The following is a 20717-nucleotide window of genomic DNA, read 5'->3' on the forward strand; positions in this document are numbered from 1 at the left end:
CATGTAGGAGGTGTTCAGCTGAAGGCTTATAGAAAACAAAATTAAAGCTATGCTGTCTTGTTCCTTCCCCTTTTTAGGCTTCCACTCAAGTGGCTCAGCCAAACAAAACAGGAGGAAGTTGTCTTGAGCTTGTAAAAACAGCAGGAGGGTCAGGTGCTCCTGCTCAACAGAGCACAGCAAGTGTCTTAGCTTCAGGAACCTGGCATACCCCTTCAAATAGCAGGTAGACAAGTGAATGCCTACTGGGTACTGCCTGAAGTAGCAGACAGTTGAGCTAGCTAGGACCCCAATTTCTGATATCCTATAGAGTATTTTGAGGTTCTCCAAGCCTTGAATGCTCCAATAAAAGAGATTTGTTGTACAAGGCAGGGTTCATTAAACTAGTTTATACAGGTTGGTAAAGAGTTAATTATGGACCTTAACTAGTTTGCAATTTAGCACAAGCTGTTGTTTCCAGATTATACCCTAGGATTAAGAGTAGAAACTTGCACCATTTTGTTTTGCTAGTCCCTTAAAGCTTAACTATTATTTGGTTGTGTAGAAGGTGCCTCTTATGAGCATCAAGCTGAAGCTTCCAGAGACTAAAGGAGGTGCCAATTAAGTGTGTGAGCAGTATAGGCTGCAGCTGCTGCTAGCCAGCATGAAAGCTACATTCCCCATGCTTAGTGAAAAGCAAGCTCAGTCTGTTGACAAGTATTAGTTTTACTTAATAGTTTTCCTGCCCTGGAGGCCTTAGTATCAATAAAAAGCTTAGCTAGGGATCACTTTAGGCTATTTCTATTGCTTCCTAGTCTGGTATGAAGTACTTGGCTATGGGCACTTCTACGTCCAAGGGTAGTCAGCTTTGGGTAGGAATGTTACTACCTACATTTTAAAGTGTGGCTGTGTTAAAAAAGGCAGACTACTCCCAATATCAAATAACTCAACCTTTGGCTTTCCAACCTGCATTCCTCTGAAGAGAACAGAAAAGGCAAAAAAATGCGAAGAGAGCCTATGTAAGTAGTCAGCAAATAGTGCTTCCACAAACCAGCTGCAGCCTAGGCTTTGTTACAGCTTCCTCTACAGACAAGATGTACTTCCTCATTCAAAAGGAGTCTTTTGGAAGCTCACTAGGGAACATTACATTCAGTCACTTAAGTGAAGCTGGAGGCCATGTGCAGTTATAATATATTTGTTAAGCTTGCTTTAAGAAAAGGTGCAAGTTACAACATGCGCCACAGTTGTTGCATGAAGCCGTTCTCGGGATTTTACTCAAAAGGGCTCAAGGTCTCTACAGATGGACTGAGAGGCTAGGCCCAGCCCTTTTCAAGGGTGTAGAGTAAGGCTATAGTGTCCGAGGTGACTTTCGTAACAAATGCAAATAAGTCTGATCAGATGAGACTTTTAATTGTTCAAACACTGAACAATCCCACTGCATTAAACATAAAAGATCCTCAACTTGAGGTTAAACAAAAAACCCAAACCAATCCCACAAGCCATGAGCATTTCTCTATGAAGGTAGTTTGCAAAAAAGCTTAACCTCTCACACAGCTGGCAGCACTCCACTAGATAAGCAGAGCTTTCTGCACTTGTTTTCTAGCAGAGCCTGTGGATTTCTTTTCTACCGATTTGATGACTCCAACAGCAACAGTCTGCTTCAAATCCCGAGCTGCAAAACGACCTGAAATGAGAACAAATACTAGGCTTAGCCATCTTTGACTCCGTTAGGCAAGACAGTCTGTTCCTGCAGATGCCAGGCTTCCTTTAGTCCAGAAATAGCCATTTAGTGAAGTTAGGCTGTGGATCCTACTGGGAGTGGAGAGCAGTCCCAGTAGACCCCAGTCAGGGACTAGGCACTTTGATTTACATTTTCACCAAAGTTTCTCCTTTGCCACTAGCAGCTAATAGGCAGCACTGTCATGACTCCAGATACTTACCCAAGGAAGGAAAGTCAAAAAACCTTTCCACACACATGGGCTTCCTAGGTATAAGCCTAATGAGAGCAGAGTCCCCAGATTTCAGCATAGATGGACTGTCCTCCAGCTTCTGCCCAGAGCGACGGTCAATCTTCTCATAAAGTTCAGCAAACTGGCAGGTGACATGAGCCGTGTGGCAGTCGATCACTGGGGAGTAGCCAGCCCTGATGAAGCCAGGGTGGTTCAGGATAATCACCTAGGATCCAGAAACATCCCAGAATGAGTGGAGGGCTTTTCACCTCTGCCATTTAAAGGGAGAATAGCCAAGATGTCTGGACACTTAAACTGCTTCAGTTGACAACCATCTGAAGCATCAGCTTTAAAAATCTATACATCCAGCATTTACTCTACAAATAGGATTTTAAAACACCTCTCCATCCCCTACTTTAAGCCTCCTGGAAGTACCATTTCAAGAAGACACCCTCCAGGGAGCTGCAGCTTCCTCACTGTTCATCCCAAATACCCATCTGCCCTTCACAGGAGGCCTCTAGAACAGCAAACAAACCAACCTGACTCTGCCTACAAATGCATCTCTGTACCTGGGCTATGAAGTGAGCTGCTGCTGCTGGAGGATCATTCCTGGAGTTACCAGCTACATGGCCCCGTCTAAGGTTCTTGACTGCAATGTTTTTTACGTTGAAGCCTATGTTATAGCCAGGAAAAGCCACTTCCAGTGGTTCATGGTGCATTTCAATGGATCGGACCTCTGCCGATAGGTTTGTGGGGGCAAAAGAGACAGTCATGCCTGGTTTAAGAATGCCAGTCTCTATCTTCCCCACAGGTACAGTACCAACTCCTAGGGAAAAAAAACCAAAAGCACACACATTAATGCATTTGTCAGAGCCGACTACGTGAAGCACAGGTAGTGCAGCAGGATAAACTCCCCTGGCCATGACAGGGCAGGAGAACAACTTCAGAATGCTCTCCTTCAAGGAGAAAGTTGACCCTTTAAGGGCCAGAAAGGTATCCATGGCTATGCAGCTGCAAGAAGTCCAACAGGGAATTTGATATCTTCCCAAACAAGCAGGTATGAAGTTCTAGATTGGGCAAGTAGCTTCATTGCCAACAATGAGATCCCAGGTGGTAGTCTCTAGTGTCAGTAAGAAGCACTGGTGCTATGGCAGGCACACACTGAATAAACACCACAGGGACTTCCTTACAAAGTCAGCAGGTGGAAGTCAGCTTGTGCAAAGAGGTGAGGACATGCCACTCTTACCAGGAAGGCAACACAGTTGATAACTACTATAGAGCAGGTGAAACAGCAGCAAAGTGAGAAGATGTGTCGCTGCCACAAGGCATAAGCCAAGGTTACTGGACCGGACCAGACTGCCAGGACCAGTGCCAGGTTGGTGCTATAACTTATTTCTAGAGATGTGACAGGGCTAGGAGTAAGCTGGGCTTTCTCTTCATGAAGGCCATTTGTGAGGGGCAAAAGCAAAAATTTCAGCTCTACTCAGGTTCATGCCCCTGAGCACTCCCCCCAGCAGTCCCATAAGGAAATCCCAGGACCCAGCCCCTTTCCAAGACCAACCTCCAATCTTGTAGACATCCTGCAGAGGCAGCCTCAAGGGCTTATTACTCAAACGCACAGGAGGCAGAAGAGAGTCTAGCACTTCCAAAAGAGTTTGTCCCTTCCCGTAACCTTCCTTCCGTTTGACCTGCCAGCCTTTGAACCAGCTCATCTGCAGGGGGAGAAGCGAAGTGCTAGCAAGATGCATCAGACCGACAGCTGGGATGCACGCGCAAGCTCCCAGAGCTGGGCTGCTCCCCAGCCAGGCCTGGAGCAAGCCCCAGCTCCTTTTCCCACGATCTAACCTGGACTAGACGGGTGCTCCGGACCCCTCACCCACCCTGGGCCTGCATGCAGAGGCTGGAGACCATGCGAGGCCCCCTGATGGGGACAGATGAGCTGGGCTGCAGACACCAGCCATTACCCCCACCCCAGGGGGGACACACCAAGGCTGTGCTCTGCTGGGGAGGGAAATGGGCTTCCCCCAGCACTGCTCCATGTCTGCACCCCTACATGCGGGCTGGCACAAGTGCATGGTTAGGGAAGGCGCACAGCAGAGGCTCTTGCTACAGGTGCGAGCCCTCAGCTCCCTTATTTAGGAGCTTTGCCTTTTGCAGCTGCTGCCATGGGCCCAGAGCTCGCAGCGCGCTGGCACCCCTCCTTCCCACACCCCGCGCTACCTTCTGGCTGGGCAGGGCCAGGTTGTCGCCGGCCCAGCCGGACACGGGCAGGCAGGGCACGGCGGGCAGGCTGTAGCCGATCTTGCGCAGGAAGAGGCCGACGCCCCGCACCACCTCCTCGAAGCGGCGCTGGCTGTAGGGCGGCTCCGCCAGGTCCATCTTGTTGACGCACAGCACCAGCTGCTTCACGCCCAGCGTGTAGGCCAGCAGCGCGTGCTCCCGCGTCTGCCCCTGGCGCGACACGCCCGCCTCGAACTCCCCCGGCGCCGCCGACACCACCAGCACCGCCGCGTCCGCCTGCGCACACACCGCCCTCAGCGCCGAGCCTCCCGCACCGCCCCGCACCGCCCCCAGCCCCGCACCGCCCCCAGCCCCGCACCGCACCTGTGCCGTGGCCGTGAGCATGTTCTTGAGGAAGTCGCGGTGCCCGGGCGCGTCGAGCAGGGTGAGCGCGCGGCGCCGCGTGTGCAGCCGCCCCAGCGCCAGGTCGATGGAGACGCCGCGCTCCCGCTCCGCGCGCAGCCGGTCCAGCGCCCACGCGAACTTGAACGAGCCCTTGCCCATCTGCGGGGACACGCGCGCCCGCGTCGGGGCTGCAGCATGGGGGGGGGGGGGAAGGGGCAGGGGAAGGGTGTTTCCCCGCCCGCACCTACCTGCGTGGCCTCAGCCTCGAATTTCTGGAGCTGGCGCGGGTCGAGCGCGCCGCTCAGGTAGAGCAGGTGCCCGGCCGTGGTGGACTTGCCCGAGTCCACGTGCCCGATCACGGCCACGCTCAGCTGCAGCTTCCGCGCCGCCGGCACCGCCGCCGCCTCCTCTTCCTCCATGCCCGACCCCTGCCCCCTCCTGCCGCGGCCGACCCGCCTTTATCCTCGCACCTGCCCCCGCCCCGCCCCGCCCCCCGGGGCTCCTCCTGCCCCTCTGCCCCGGGCTAGCCGTGGGGGAGGCCAGCTGCGTGGGAGGAAGGGGCGGGTCGCAGGTGCATGGCCCCACACTGCACACCAGTGCTGCAGCCCGACCCCAGCAATGGCCCACGCCAGGTCCTGTGAAATAGGGGTTGGCATTTCCACCTAGGAGGCATGTTACCCCCTCGGCACTCTCCTGTGCCAAAGAAGGGTGAGTGTGCCCACATGTTTTTAGGATCTTGGCACTCTCCCATGCCGAAGAAGAGCGAGTGTCCCTGAAAGCTTGCAAGCAAAGACGTGTTTTTGCAAATATCCCGTTGGTCTCATAAAAGATACCACCTCTGCCGCCAGTTCTGGTTGTGTGATGTCCGGCTGCTGCCCAAGCCTTTGCCCTGGTTGTCTTGCCTGTGTCCATTGCCCGGCAGCTCCTTTCTCACTCCCCCCCATGCCGCCCAGGCCCCCTCGGAGAATTCAGGCCGCGGGTGCTGGTGAACACGGGCAGGACTGTACCCGTCTTTGTGCTTGTTCAATTACAGCTGGAAAGCTTTCCAGGCCTTCCTGCAGGCCCTGCTCCTCCGGGGACAGAAGGGCAGTCCGTGTGGGCCCGGGTGTGAGTTAGGGGCTACGAGAATGGCAGCTGCCTCGGTTGTGGTCTTTCATGAGGTGCACAGGGAAAAGCCAGTATGAAATAAAGAAAGGGGAGCCCTTCCAAACCCTGTTACAACATGCACGGGAGTAGGGGATTTGTTAAACTGGGACCAGATCTTCAGGAAATGGTTCTTCCAGAGAATCTGCTGCTAGGGGTGATTTATTTATGTGGATTGCAAACCCATTGGGGCAGAGACCATGTTTTTGGTCTGTGTTTATACTGTGCTGGGGCTCTGGTCCCTAACTGGTCTTTCTAGAGCCCGGTTTGCACAATACACTGTTAATTAAAGCTATTACGTGAATGGAAAGTAACAGAGCAAGCAAAGGAAACACCCAGACCAGTTCATCTGTTCACCTTTAACGCTCATAGCCACAGGCCTGACCTGCAGGCTGCACCGTGTGGGTTTGCCACGAGCGTTAGCGCCTGCAGCTGCAGAGAGATTGTCAGGCAGACAGACACCTGCGCCTGAGCAGAGCCTGGCTGGAGGTCTGCAAGGGCACAAAGGCCAGTCCAGCTGCGAGGTACTGATATTATTAGAGCTGAGTGGTATTTTCCAATGGAAAAAAAAATATGGTGTGGGACTGATGAAGCTACTCACAAATCCAGACTTGCTGAATAGGTTTGTCTGGGGAAAAAAAAAAGAGCTGGGGGCAAGGCAGGCATGCCTTTTTTTTTGGCCAGCGCTGGTCCAGGATGTGGGATGGTCAGGCTGAATACCCTGCTCTGCCTGATGAGGGAGTTTGAAGCCACAGCATCCACCTCCCAGGAGACTGCTCTAACCCCCAGTGCTTTGAGGTGAGTCTCGGTTAGTGTCTCCTGCTGCTGCCGTTGCACTTCTACTCCCTACTCACACAAGTAGGGACCTGAACCCAGGTGTCCCATTTGCTCCAGCCACCAGGCTAGAGACCTACGCTCTTGGTTTCCCTTCTACACTTTCTTTCTTTGCCTCTTGACTATTTATGTGCTTTAGACAAAGCAGGACATCATCCACAGGATAAACTGAGAGCCGCTCAGCTCCAAATACTGCTCAGCACTCTCGTCCCTGGGCTGCCAGCTAGAACCGGCGCTGAGTCCTGCGCGAGGTCTGCCGTGTGAAATCTTTGCTGGTATAAATCATGCCCAAAAATGAAAGCTCATGTTTCAAACACTGATCAACTCAAAACACAAAAACTCTTCTATATTTTGGCAATGGCAGAAAAAATATCTGGGGCCTATTTGAAGCCATCTTTATTCTGAATGTATTGGTTTGGATGCCAGACTGAAAACCTGGCCCAGCGATTTGCAGAGGCCTAATTTTTGGAGGTGGTGCTGGTAACTACCTGGAGTTACTCTTTGTTACCACTTTTCATTCTCAAACTGTCTCTTCAATTGTGCATCACTTTGCCAAACTTAAACCACTCAGGCCTAATTTTCCAGGCTAACTTTTTCTCCCCCAATTAATTAGTTTCAGGGTGGGGGTGAGTTCATCCAACTCCAGGAACAATATTGAGGGGGGAGGGAGTGTGTGGGGGTTTTCCTACATTAAAATCATCTTATATTATTTATATAGCCCCAACTGTCAACCTGGCATTTCACAGACCTGGAGGAAGACCGCTCTGTACCTCAAAGGGTGTTCAATTTGAGGATTCCTTAGTGCTGGTATTTTTTGACTCATTTATATATAATGTTTCCTAACTATCTCTTGAATGACTTGACACTACCGCACTGTGCAGACAGCTAGTGTGTGTAACCGCACGCTCTCCTCTCTAAGCCTGGCCTCCCTCAATCGTTCTGTTCGTTTCATACAGTCCTTGGACCTTTGCTTTCAATCAGGAGCCAGCCCTACATTTAAACATGTCTGTAAAGTGACTCCCTGCGTGGAGATTCGCTAGCGCAATACCTAAAATAATCAGCTGTTCAGAGCGGGGACTCTTCTTCGCCATATGTTCATGCAGTGCCTACTACAACGGTATCCCACTGCTGATTAGCACCTTGGGGTGCTGCTACGTTAGAAATAAAAATAAATTGGAATTTAGGCACCGCACAGGAGCTGACACCCTGTTTTTGGCTGGGGGAGGAAAAGAAATGGCCGTTGGTTTGGATTTACCACCAGAAATCAGCCTTGGTCTTATTTTGATTAGAGAAATATGTCTGTGCTCCATAGCCCTGATCCTGCAGATACAGATGAGTTTCAGCACCCAGTCGTTCTGCTGAGATGAATGGGACTGCATGTACGCATCAATGCACAGTGCTGTTTGTAGAAGAGAGAAGCCGTTTGGGTGGAAGATTTTTGATTCTGTCTTGGCACACACGAGGAACTCGGCCTTCTAGGGCTCCTGGCTCCTGCTGCCAAAAGGAAGGAGAAAAGACACAGGGGCGATCAATATTTCCTTAATGGAAAAGCTTTCAAGAGGAGATCGCAAACCCTGGCAAGTCCAAAGAAAAATTAAAAATCTATATGCTGCCGTTGATAGCATCTTATCAACGAGTGGGTGTGATTACAGCCCTAATCTCTCGGTGCGCTGGCCCGTTTTAGAGTAGCGTGCCCCTTCCTTGTCAGCCGTGTTTTTCGTTCAGTAGCTCTTTTCCCTGGAGTGGTGCTCTGGCCTGACATTCGGGCAGCAACGTTCAGTCATTCCCAAAAGACTGGATGATAGCACTCACACTATAAAGCAACAGCAGAGTTGGTCCAAATTATCTCTTAGCACAGTGAGTTAAGCCAACAGGAGAACCTCCTGATTGCTGCAAACACTTGCACCTGGGTCCAATTTCATACAGGGGAGTTGTCCCACCCAGTGAAAGAGAATCACCCTTGGTTTTGATCTAGGAAGCTTTCCCTATTCTCTACTGTACTAAGCATATGCTCCCCTTAGGCATGTGTTTTAGTGGGATTTTATCTTGTTTTTCTCTTTTTGAGAACATGCATGCGTGCTTTGGGGGAATAGAGATGGACTTCAGGACCTGCAGGTGCTCTTCTGACTTGAAGGATGTGTCCACAGAGTTGCATGTGGAATTGTATGAAGGCGAGGGCAGTCGCTGTTGCAGATCCATCTCTTGTATTTGGGAGTTGAGCAGGGAATCGTTAGCCCCCGCTTGCTTGCCAGTTGTTTGTCCCTGCAGGCCTGTCGTCTCTGCCCTGACCTGGGAAGATGATTCATGTTCAATGTGCAAACTGCATTTATCTGCCCTGATAATGTTTATCACAAAGTAAAGTTGCTAAAACCACAACTGTGTGAATTGTACTCGGGGAAGTTCAATCATAGCAGATTTAACCATGGGCACATGGAACCGGTGTGGGTAGGTTTTCTTATTTATCTATCAGTTATTTTCTCTTCGGTGTAAAAGCCTTCATGTAGTGGGAATAGGGATAGACCGGTTGGCTCTCAGAGGGTATGTGAAGAGGCGTGACAGGCATTGCTCCCCTCTCAGCTTCCTGTGTGTGGTGGTTTCCATTCACTGGGTACCTTATCTAAGAGCTGGGATAGGCCTGATTTTTCAGAAGCTGCCAAGCAGCCTTTGCCTCCTGCCACTTCCTTGGTCTGATTTCCCCCGCACACTGGTGTGGAGCAGGATCGAGGCCACTAAAGGCAGTGCCTCGATATCAGCCTAACAGATGTGAGTGAGGAGGGAACCGGGCCGGGTGGTTTAGTTGAGGTTGTGCATATGCAACAGGTTTTTTAATTTAAATTTTCCGTTTTCCAAGCAGCAGTGTTGCATGGGTCTCCGCGCCCGGGGGTCAGTGCTTCCATTTGTGCCCCTCCCCTGTCTGCGGCCCATTGCTGAGTGGGGGGTGCTCCCCTGGCAGCTGATCACCGAGCCTGGAAACGCCGGTGGCAAAACTAGAAGTGCTGCCGGAGGACCGAGTACCCCTGGAGGGCCTGGCCAGCGCCCGGGGGCATGGCTCCCCCCATCACTACACTACTGGTTCCAAGCCAAATTTGCCAAATCCATGAGTCGGTCCAGAACCATAAGTGACCCTACGACCGGCAAACATCCTCTCCCTCATCTTGGGCTTCAGCTGTTCCCAAATCCTTTGGCGGGCATCCTACTGGCAGGCCCCAGCCTAGAGGCTTGGGGTTCGGATGCCGCTGAGTTTTGCTTGCCCTCAGCCATACGGCTGCAGGAGCAAGCTAGGGAGGACTCCCCCCTTGCCATAAAGTGGGCATAAAACCAAGGGTAAGTACGCATGACCTACGCGGGTCCTGTCCCGTGCCAGCAGCACGGTCTCCCCGGGTGCGACTACGAAGCCACTGCGGCGATCGCGGTGCTTGGCCTAGGTAAGCCTAGGACCACACTTGATCTGAGCCCGCAGGTGTGCCAATGGGCGCGGGGTGCCGCCTGGCTTCGCTGCGGGGCGAGGGGAAGGCAAGGCAAGCCCTGCTGGAAACCCTGGCGTTTCCTCGCCTCCATCCCAGGCAAGCTTTGCAAGCAGCCCGCTCCTCCCTGCTGCCGGCGGGCGGGTGACAGCAGCAGCCCGCCGGCGGAGTCCCGCGGGGCTGGCAGCGGCAGCAGCAGCAGCAGCCGGGCGGCGCGGCTCGGCTCTTTCAAAGGTAAACAGGGTTTCCTCTTCCTCGGCCCGGGGCTCTTCCTTTTATAGTTATTTTCCGCGGTCCCGGCTCTGTGCAGACCTGTGGCGGTGACGTTGAGCCGGGCCGACCCGGAAGCCCGGGCTCAGCGCTGCGCCGCCCGCACCCCGCACCGCGCACCCCGCCAGGTACACGGGCACTGCGCGGGGAGGGCACGGGAGGGGGGGGGCTCCCCGTGCGCGTGTGCATGAGTGTGCATGCGTGCACCGCCCTGCCCAGCAAGGGACTGATGCGTGTGCGCCCCGGGCAGCACCAGCGAGCCGCGCGGTGCCGCGGGCAGCCGGCCCGGCTTGGGGACCGCTGTCCCGGGACAGCTGGGCAAGGGGCGGGTGCGGGACTCGGGCCCGGGTGTCCTCAAGTCATCCAGGGGCCTGGAGGAGCGGGGAGGCGACTTCCTCCTAGTGCTGCACGGGCCCGGGCTGGAGCAGCCTGCCTTCCTCCGGCGGGGCAGGTGCGGGTGCGGGTGCGGGGCGCCAGCCTGGCCGCGGTGCAAAGAGGGCAGCCCCGCTGTGGGGCCCTGGCCAGGACCCACGCAGTGCTGCTGGGCTGCGCGGGGTGGGCGTCCAGTTTGGAGGCGGTGGGGGAGGTGGGCAAAGGGGTGCTGCCCACCTGGCTGCAAGAAGCAGTAGAGGTTGGGGATGCAGGCGGGGGTCCCTTGCGGGGCCTACACGTGAAGTTGTCTTGGGGAGCGGGGCAGGAAGAAGGTTTGCGACTGTTAAAAGGATGGAAACTGCGCGGGCAAAAGGCAAGACATTTCTGTGCGTTGCGGACGACCTGATGGGGAAAGACTTTTTCTGGCACGGTGACTCCTTCACCCCTTGGAAGGAAACAAAAGGCAGGGCAGCACCTGCTTTTAGCGGTATAGCGGGGGTTTTATTTTTTTCTCCCTCGCTCAGAGCTAAAGTTCATAATTTCTCAAACCGAAGCACTTGTATGGAGATTTATTTAGGACTCCTGCATTTTGTTCCTGACTTTGCCCAGACCCAGCAAAGAGGACAAGTTGCTTTGCTTCCTTCTTCCCAGCCACAGGATGAGGGACGATAGATGCTCCCTGCCTGCGAGCGTTGTGCTTAACTAACACGGCCCGGAGTCCGAAGGAAAGATGGTAGAAAAGTATCAAGCGTTCATTTGCCTCGGGGCGAGGGGGAGGCTGGGAACCTGTTAAAATTTCTGTTTGTGGCTTTTGCCATGGAAAATGAAGCTCTCCTCCAAGTGTTGGTGGCACGGAGAGCTTATATAATATCCAAATGGTGTCTAAACCTCAATAATCAGAGGCCAAACACTTGAGGCTGCTTCTGTTGAAACAGGCCCAGCTAACTGTGCCCAAGACGGATTTTGGTAAGAAAAGGTGCCTCATTCAGGGCTTTTTTGGAAACGTGATCTCTGAGGACTAGCCTGGTTTCAAGTGTTTATGTGAAACTCTCCAACTGGCTGGAGAAGAATGGGATGATTATTGCTGAGGAGGGTTTTCAACCAAATTAAATTGGCAGCGTCAGAGCAAAGGCAGTGTTCTGCGTTCCCTTGGATTGATTTTTGTGGAGCCTCTTTACCAACTGCTCAGCCTTTGCCATCTGCACTAAGTGGAAGTGGCAACAAAGCAAGTTCATAAATACACAAATAATCAAGCTCTGATCCAGAGGCTTGTTTGGGAGAGGGCCTTTCTTCTCCCCAGCCATTTAGCATAAATGTGCAAATCAATATCCTGAGTGAGGTTGTCAGTCAAGGGTATATCAGGTACCGTGGAGAGAGCAGAGCACTCCACCGTTGACCGGCATGAGGGTGCCCAGCACTGGAGGGAGAGAGTTACACAGGCAATATTGACTGGACCCATGCGCCTGCAGGGGGCTCGACCCTCCTCTCATTTACCTCCGTTTTATCTGCATTGATGCTAGGGGAATTGTCCTGAGGGATGCGAGAATTGAGTTGACAGATCATTGTCTGAGACATAGAGGTCAAAGCATAGGACTGGGAGTCAGGAATCGGTGCTTTGCTGTTAGCCCTGGCCCCGACTCGCTCTGTGACCTTGACCTCTTGGTCTGGGGGGGAGGTTAACAGGAGTGACCCACCTCCTGGGGCAGTTACTGCTGCACTAAGACCAGAACCTGCGATATTCAGATTTCTGCTGTGCCGGAGGAGATCAGTGCAGAGCAAGTCGCAAGCAGCAGTGTTCTTGCTTTCTCAGTAAAGGCTCTTGGAAAACATCAGACACGAGGAAATGCCAATCGGGAAGCATGCCCCCAACAACGATCAAGGCAGCTTCCAGTCAGTCCCAGTCGGAAGCCCAGGGTTATTAACTGATGATTCAGGAGTGCCAGTCATAAGGAGTTGCCATTGAGCACCCGTGCACGTGGGTGTTTGTTTGCTTCTTGGAGGTTGTTTGTGATTATCCAAGCGTTAGACAGCCATGTTTGTGGGCCACTTATTACCCACGGCTCTGGATACATTTGATTTGAATGAAAGCAGATTATGTTATGTTGGAACAGATGCCAGGCTTGAGACTTTTCAATCTTTGTTGTTATTTATGCAAATCTTGCACCTGCTGTTGACTAACACATCTCAGAGTTTGTCCCGGGAGCCAGAAATGTACTGGGCTGGCCTGCAGGGAGGGAAGGGCTTCTGGTCTGGGGGCGCTCTACTTCCCTGTCTGGAGATCAGCAGCATCAAGTGTACGAGCGGATGCTGTTTCTGGGTGCAAACGCCACCACCTTTAGCAAGAAGTTGTTGTGTTTCAAAAGGTTTGATGATGCAATGCAGAGGAACACCAAAACCCCATGCAAATGAGTTGGCTCTGTTCAGAGCTTCATATCCTAACACCCAGTTTGTCCAGTAATTAAATAAGTGAGCTGTAACCTCCGTTGTTCAAAACTGGTGCCTTGAAGCTGACAAAAAATATTGCATTTGCTCTTTGATCAGTTGTTTAGTAAAACTGGGCATCTGCTTTATTAGCCCTCTATTTTTTTGTTGTTGCAAGAGGAAATGAGTTCTGAAAGGAATCAAACTTTCATAGCAGGAGCCAGGCTGGGTCAGACTGGTGGGTCCCGTTAGTGCAGCATCCCTGGCAGTTGGTAGCACTGGGCTTTTAAGAGGCAGGGAAAGAAACCTTGTGGCACGTAGCTGTTCAAGAGGAACAGCAAAATGTCAATGAGGCAGCAGCTTCCGGTCTCATGAGACGAAAGCAGTCGCTACCTGTGGTTAGCTGAGCAGACTTAGGGTATGATCTTATTCTCAGAAACCAATGAGTGCTCTGGCTTCGGTAAGAAGAGATGCAAGCTCATGAACAGTGAGTACCTTTTAAAACATTGAAGATAATGTCTGGAGCAGAGATGTTTTCAAATGGTCGGGAGTAGGGAGTATAATGGGTATGCAGTAATATGTAAGTATAGCTGATGAGGCTTTGGCCTAGCAAAGCAATCAGGCCTTGCAACTGAGCCTCTAAATATGAACAGGCCAGATAACAGGGTGGCATTAGCAGAGGTTTAGGTGTTGAAGCCAGCAAGAAACTTAGTGCAGTTTGCAGAGTGTAGGAGGACTGTGGTCACTCACACTGAAAAGAAATAGCAGTTTAAAGTTATTGAAAGCAAAATAGCAGCTCCCAGGGCTTAGAGCAGAGGCCCTGGCAAGGTATTTTTCATGCTTGTTTTTGAGAGAGCCTGGCAGGTTAACATTGAAAGCAAAAGCTCATTTCCTGCTTGAAAGTCCTGCTAAAGTGAATGAAGCTCTCGGGGCCAGATCTGCAGCTGGCTAAGGCAAATGTTTCCACTCAGCGGGGCTGTCTCTGCCTATCGCCCAGACTCACAAAGACGCAGTGGCAGGTAGTTAGCACCGTGCAGAATAATGCCCAGCGCTGCAGGGGTGACTGGTACGTGCTTTTCTCGTTCTACTTCACCAGTGGAAAGAGCCTGGTTTCCATCTGTCCGCAGGCACCACGGAGAACGTGACTGGATCCTCAGTAGGGGCGATGGTGGCTGAGCTTCCCAGAGAGGCAGCTTGGGCCCCTTCGCGGCTGGAATACCACCAGGCACTGCACTTGTGCAGCTAGGCTGGTTTACACAAGCTGAGGATCTTTCCTGTCTTGCTCTATTGCTGTGTCTCAGTCTTGATGTACAAGGCCCCGTGTTAGAGGTGCCAAGTTAATGAGCCTGGAGTCCAGTGATTAGAGATGCCAGGGTGCCTGGCCTCTGTGGGAGGAGTAAGTGCTCTCCTTGCCCACCCGCCCCGTCTGCATGCCTGGCATCCTGCACCTGTCCTAGCTGCCCTAGCAGAGCCTGTAGCACTTCTGCTGCACCCCGAACACCTGGCAGCCTGCGTGCTGGCCGCTCCCAGCAGCATGCTCTGTGCTCTGCTGCGGGCAGGCAGGTGGATGCGGGGCTGGAGCCATGCTTTGCAGCTGAGCTCATCCCAATCACTCCTCCCGTGCTCCCCGGGCCAGTGAGACCCACTGTGGGGGCAGAGGTTGCTGGTGTGTGAGACCCCAGAGGAGCAGGGAGGGGGCAGGCAGTGGGAAAAGCAGCACATGATGGGGGCCGCTCCTCCTTCCCTGCCACTTTTACCTAGCACCAGCTATACCTTTCTGGTCTCAAAGGGCCTTCCATACCTTTTACAAATTTAGATTCTAGGTCCGTGATTCTCAATTGGGGTGATGGGAAATTCAGAAAAGTCATGGGGGGGGGGCCTTGAGGCTAACAAAGTTGAGAACCACGATTATAGGCCCTCACCATCCAGTAACCTTTCTAGCACAGCATGCGTGCTGAGTCCTTTGCTTGTCTGCTCAGAAAGTGCCAGATGTAGACAAAGATCCAGCAGGACCCGAACCAACCAACTCCTAGATGCTGACTTCCAGGCTGTCATCTTTTAGCTGTTCATTCCCTTGCGTTTCATTTCTGGCCTTTTGAAACTGCTACAACATGCTGGAAAACAGGGGTGATGATGATATCAAATTATTGGAGTGAAATTTGGATTCGGGTACGTGGGCCGCAGCTTCCCGAGGAGTAGGCTGTACATCTGTGTGAAGCGAATTTCTAAAATGAGTCAGTTAGTTCAAACCTCTGTTTTAACCTTCTCTCACCTCGGAGCCTTTCTGAGGCCGTATATAACCTAGTTTTGCTTTTAGTGTCCCAATTTCTCAGGCTGTCCTTGCTGCAGATGCTCTTGAAATAATCCCGTGTTTTTTTTAATATTAAAATCCTCATTCTTATAGGATCCTACTATTCAAGAGGTTGGAAGTTGAGGGTATCTAAGTTCTTACAGGCCTCAGGCCATACATTTAACATGTATTTGGCTTCTGCTCCCCTTATTTCCTTTGTTCTGATGAAGGCTGTGTTAAATTGTGCTGCACTTCTAGCAACGAAAATGTTGTTTTGAGTCAGTACAACCTGCTGTGTAAAAGCGCTGCAGTGTCTCTCCCTGTGGTGTGTGATTTACAAGCTCTCCCGTATTTGCCAAATGCTTCCTGCCTAGGAAAGGGAGGCTGTAAAACCTACTGGTTAGGATGGAGGACTAGAAATCAGGACTCCGGGGTTTCTTTCCTGGATCTTATTGAATTAGCTGCTATTTCATCCAGAATTTGAAATTTGATTTAACCTACTTCCCAGCCCTGCGCTCAAACCACTAGGCTGCAGTCTCTCTATTTCAGGAATAATATAGATGCTACTGATAGTCTCTTCCATGAAAATCTAATCTGTGACCTAATTTGCTGCGATACCATGAAGAAGCTGTCATCGAGAATTACTATAACCCCCGAGTCTAACATAGCCTGCCTTCCAAGCCTGTTTCCATTGCAGTAACTTCACTGGGTGCAGTGTTTCTTCAAGGACGTCTCTGGGTATCCTCCTCTGCCAGATTTGGGGGCTGCTCTACAAACTGCTCTGATCACTGTGGCCAGAATGTGTAAAACTACTTTCACGGCTGTTTCTTTCAAATGCAAAGAGGCACTGTTAATAATAGAACTAAAAATTAACCCCGCTTTCCAGCGTTTCCCTGAGGCAGGTCTTTGTATGTCTCTCTCGTGTTAGAAAATATTAAAATAAAATAAGAGCGTGGAACTAGACCCTATTTTCTGTCTATGGTATAGATACAATTATCACCTTAGAGCAGGGGTGCTCAACTCCCATCCCACAGGGCACATAGAGATGCAGAGCCTGTGGGGCTCCCCATGGGTTCAAACATCTGGCAGCAGAGAAGCCATGGCAGTGTTAATCCAGACCTATGGGGAACCCTGTGGGCTCCCCTAGGGTGCCACTGCCCTAGAGCCTAAGGCAGGGGTAGGCAATGTTTTTTGGCTGGAGTGCCAAAAAACCCCACAGTGTCTACCTTGAAAGGTGCTGGAGTGCTCGGAGCCCAGAGCAGCTGTTTGCAGTCTCCCTGCTGCAGCCGGCCCGCGGCAGAGCTTGCAGCCTCTCAGCTGCCTGCTGGGAGCAGCCTGGGCTCCATGGCTGGCAGCAGCTGCTTAGAGCCTGGGCTGGTGGTGGTGTGCCGAGCAAAACAGCCTTGCGTGCCGTGCTCGGCACACGTGCCGGGGGTTGCTAACCCCTGGTCTAAGGGCTACTAATGTGCTAATGTGTTGACTGTATTGTTCATGTACCTTGTCTGCAGCAGGAAAATGCAGTGGACTGAATGAATCCTTTACCCACAGCAGCAAGCAGTTAATGACGGTAGGCATCCCATTGATCTTAGCTGGAGGACTTTGGTGCATAATGGCTCACCAAGTGCAAGTTAGGGTTTCATAGACCCTTCTGGCTGTCAACTTGGGCAGCATCTCTTTAAAGAACAAAAAAACACCCATCGGTTTTGTCAGCCCATACTGAACCTTACACCTGCAAACCCTGTTGAGTCAAGGCACTGCAAAACAAGTTGGATAAAGAAGGTTTTTAGTGACTAGAAATGCTATCAAGTCCTGCTCCGAGTTCCTAGCGCTGCCATGTCCCAGGGTCAGAAATCTCAATGGAGGAACTACGACTCTATCAAAAATTGACAGCAGAGCTGAGTTTCCTGTTTGACTGTTCTAGAAATAACAGTTCCTCTTTTTTTTTTCCCCCCTCATCTTACTTTAGTGCTCGAGTTAAAACAACTAACTCATGGGGTGGGGGAGCCCATCATGCCGAGCAACGGTATCCATATTTAGGGTGCGGAGAGACAAAATAATACTGAGTGAAGGAGAGGGAGGAAGGAGGGGCACCGCGCGCCAGCTGAGCTGCAGTAGCTGGTTTGCATGTTTTTGCGGTAAGTGAAATCTAAACGGGGGCAGTTCACTTCTGAATGAAACAGCTGCTCGGTTACCACAATCTCACTTCTGCTGACCTTGGGACAGAGCAGGCACGACGGGTGCCCGTACACAAGCAGCGAGGTTGCTCTAACAGGCTGCACTTCCAGCACGTCGGAGCAGATGCGATTAATCGTGGAGTGGGGTCGTTACCGTGCTCCAGCAGCGTCTCGTGTATCGGTGTCTCTGCTCTGAAACATGGTGGCAGGGGTGCTTTAACTAAAGCTCGTCAAAGCGCCCCCGCCGTCATTTTTCAGCACGGGGATGCTGATACGTCAGACGCTAATTAAAGCGCCCAGAGCATGTGTATAAACACCCCAAAGTATGACATGAAAGCCAATGACCACCTCTGTATAATTTGCTTATCTACCCACACCTTTAGTTAGAGACTGATAATAGTTCGTGTGGATGTTAAGGGGCTCACCGTTAATGCCTTAACACCTAGAATCCAGCAACATATATATATTTGGAGAAGGATGTCCAGGCCACGGGTTGTCTAGCTTTATCTCCCTCCACTTTTTTTCTTCATGGGAGGTCATTCCCCCTCCTCCTTTCAGACACGTACCTCCATCCCTCTTTTTATCTCACCCCAGCCCCCACGGCTTCTCACATCCCTCCATCTGGGATCTGACCTTAACTCCCTTTGGGTTCCCACTATCGCTCCCTTAGCTCTCACAGAAGAATCGGGAGCCGTGGCCAGACCCCAAGCTCTGGGCAGAGCTCTACAGCTAAACCCGCCGACTGCCTGTAGTAAGAGGCCGCTCGGAGCACAGGGATCCCTCAAGTCGTGTTGACTTGCGTTGCAAAGGGAGCTCCACAAGCTGGACTCCAGGCATTAGCAGCTGCCTGGCAGCGGGTCAAAAACGAGCAAGGACTGGTAATGTAACACAGACCTCACCATCATCGTGGCCATGCAGATAATCTCCAGGTGTGGATGTATGTACAGCCCCAGCCTGCACCTAGGAGTTTTGAGGTCAGCTGGAGATCAAGTTAGACCATGTCTTGTTGCACTTTTAAAAAGTTTATTCCAAGGCCTGGATTTCTGCAGTAAAGTTTGAATGGGTAACCCTTCTCACGTACTGATGTGAGCCAGAGGACTCCATCATTCATGTGCAAATGCAGAGCTTGATGTCACTGCAAGGGAAAACTGCTGGATGAAATGCACTGGAGCCAGAATCCAGCCCCTGCACAGCCGATTCAATAGCCTGCTGGGGTGATAAATTCACTGCAGTCACCAGAGGGGGAATTTCCTTGCTAGAAGAGCAGCGTGGGGCTGTCCTGCTGGCGGCATTGGTTGGAAAGGTCATGCTAATGACTGGTTAAACACCACAGAAGTGTTGGGGTGCAGTCAGCTCTGAGGCTGCCATAATTAGAGCAGTCTCTTGGGTTTATACACATGCTCTTTCTGCTGGGAGCTCCAGCCAGCTTAGAACTGGGGACGTGCAGATGAGGAGGAGGACGGGCTCTCTGTGCACTGCCCCGCCGAGATGCAGTGCCAAAATCCATCCCTCTACCCCCAGACAACGTGTGGCAGAGCTCCCTTTTGCACTCCTATAGAGGCAGAGTCAGTGTAATTGCACCAGTACCGATTGTTATCCCGCATGTCATGAGGTCAGGGTTGACATGTGATGGCCAGGAGCTATGTGGAAAGGCTTCCTCTGCCCAAATAGTGTCATTTCTGTGGATAAATAAGAGAGGAGTGCAGTTGTCACTGTGGTGGGTCTGGAACCGTTCAAGGAAAGAAAATAATGCAAGCAAGCTTATGTACTAAAATCTGCTACCACGAATATAACGGGATCGGGCAGAAGTTGCTTTCCGATGCATGCAGATAACTCGCAGAGGCAGCTTGCTCCTTTTTGGGGCCTGGCCACGTCACAAAATATGATCTATTGTGCATTAGTCGGTTTGTCTAGCATTCTGTACATGAAGTCCGAAGAAATGTTTACTGTAAGGAACAATGCGCTGTCTTGAATAGGCCCATATATCATGAATATCCTCTGGCACACGCCTAGGACAATTTATCAAATTAGGATGTTGGTAGGATTCCCTATGCAGTAATAAGCTCTTCAAATATCTATTTAAGGTTTGGAACGGAGTCTCTCTGCTTCAGTAACTGCCTTGAAATGAGGTTCGTTCCGTGTGGCTTCAAGTTGTAAAACTAGAAGTTGGATTGCAAATTTTGTGAAATTACAAACTTGAAGAATGGAAGGAGAAACAGAGGGTTTTTTTTCCTGGTAGGGGAATAGTTCAGTCCATCTCCAGTTTCTAAGTGTGCTCTGTGTTTTGGTTTTTCCCCTCCTCTGCGTGTGCACGTGTATTTGTGCACCCGTGATTGTAAAATCTTAGCACCCCTAAAATGGTATGTGTTTATTTGTATGGTGGTCAATCCTAAGTCAGGTCATGGCTTTGGGCCCTACTGCGTTAGATGCTGTACAGACACGTACACAGCGGGCTTTTTCCTAGTCTAGTTGTACTGTATAATCAGATCTAGCTGTCCACAGCGGTCTGCATTTTTCTGCTTCTATTCTGAGTAAAGTGCACAGCCGTGGCTGAGGTTGCTAGGTCATGCCTGCTTCACTGTTGGGCTCCTGCAGTCTCATGCAAACAGTATAGTTGTCAACACTATTTTTCTTCACAATCTCTCCTTCAGGCAGTTCTAAGGGATGCAGGGGAGGGAGGAGATAGGGAGGAGAAAGACCTTGCTCAAGCTAGCATGTCCCACCCACATAATGGGACTGATTCTGTGACTCTTTGATATGCTTTGATCTCGTAGGGGTTTTGAATCGAGTGCTCCAGGACTGCCGGGTCCCACCCCATGTCCAAGCTTTTGGAGAACGTGCATTGTTACAAGAGGCAGCAAGAGGAATGTTGGTTTGCACCACCGGGGTAGATCATTGCCCAATGTGTCACTAACTTTGTGGTGTTTCTAGGGGACAAGTCTCACAGGGGTGAGCTGCCCTTGCAGCGTTTGCATATTGCATAGGTTTCTGGGTCTTCCCCTTCCACTTATCTCCAGCAGGCACAATAATATGTATGCAGTGCATGGAAAGTACCATTTTCAGTCAATGCCTGAGTTCATGCAACTTCCTCTTGTGAACCCAAGCAATGCAAATCCTTCTTACAAATTCCTGTTGAGGAAGAGGAAGGGCAGATCATTCTTTGCTAGGCTGGCCAGAGGGGAACTTGCAGGGGACTCTT

General features: G+C 51.3%; 2 protein-coding genes across 2 annotated transcripts in view; one reads left to right on the forward strand and one right to left on the reverse strand.

The window, feature by feature from the left end:
• Positions 1 to 1365: 1365 nt before the first annotated feature.
• Positions 1366 to 4994, reverse strand: LOC102560544 (elongation factor 1-alpha). The gene is made up of 7 exons (XM_059723747.1): positions 4799 to 4994; positions 4530 to 4709; positions 4146 to 4442; positions 3487 to 3637; positions 2495 to 2751; positions 1917 to 2151; positions 1366 to 1660 (listed from the first exon to the last, which is right to left on the reverse strand). The coding sequence occupies exons 1-7, from the start codon at positions 4967 to 4969 to the stop codon at positions 1545 to 1547; spliced, it is 1407 nt and encodes a 468-aa protein (XP_059579730.1). The 5' UTR covers positions 4970 to 4994; the 3' UTR covers positions 1366 to 1544.
• Positions 4995 to 10367: 5373 nt separating this feature from the next.
• The window catches only part of CYRIB (CYFIP related Rac1 interactor B), a 179387-nt gene continuing 169037 nt past the window's right edge, over positions 10368 to 20717 (forward strand). The window contains exon 1 of the mRNA XM_059723750.1: positions 10368 to 10389. The gene's annotated coding sequence lies outside the window, so the exon portion shown is untranslated. The remainder of the gene's footprint in view (positions 10390 to 20717) is intronic.

The sequence above is a fragment of the Alligator mississippiensis genome, chromosome 3 (assembly GCF_030867095.1).
Source record: "Alligator mississippiensis isolate rAllMis1 chromosome 3, rAllMis1, whole genome shotgun sequence".
NCBI lineage: Eukaryota > Metazoa > Chordata > Crocodylia > Alligatoridae > Alligator > Alligator mississippiensis.

Coding starts and splice junctions, on each gene's coding strand:
- LOC102560544 (XM_059723747.1), bottom strand. CDS start 4,969: ATGGAGGAAGAGGAGGCGGCGGCGGTGCCGGCGGCGCGGAAGCTGCAG. Junction 4,710..4,798: donor TCGAGGCTGAGGCCACGCAG/GTAGGTGCGGGC, acceptor GTGTCCCCGCAG/ATGGGCAAGGGCTCGTTCAA. Junction 2,752..3,486: donor GGATGTCTACAAGATTGGAG/GTTGGTCTTGGA, acceptor TTTTTTCCCTAG/GAGTTGGTACTGTACCTGTG.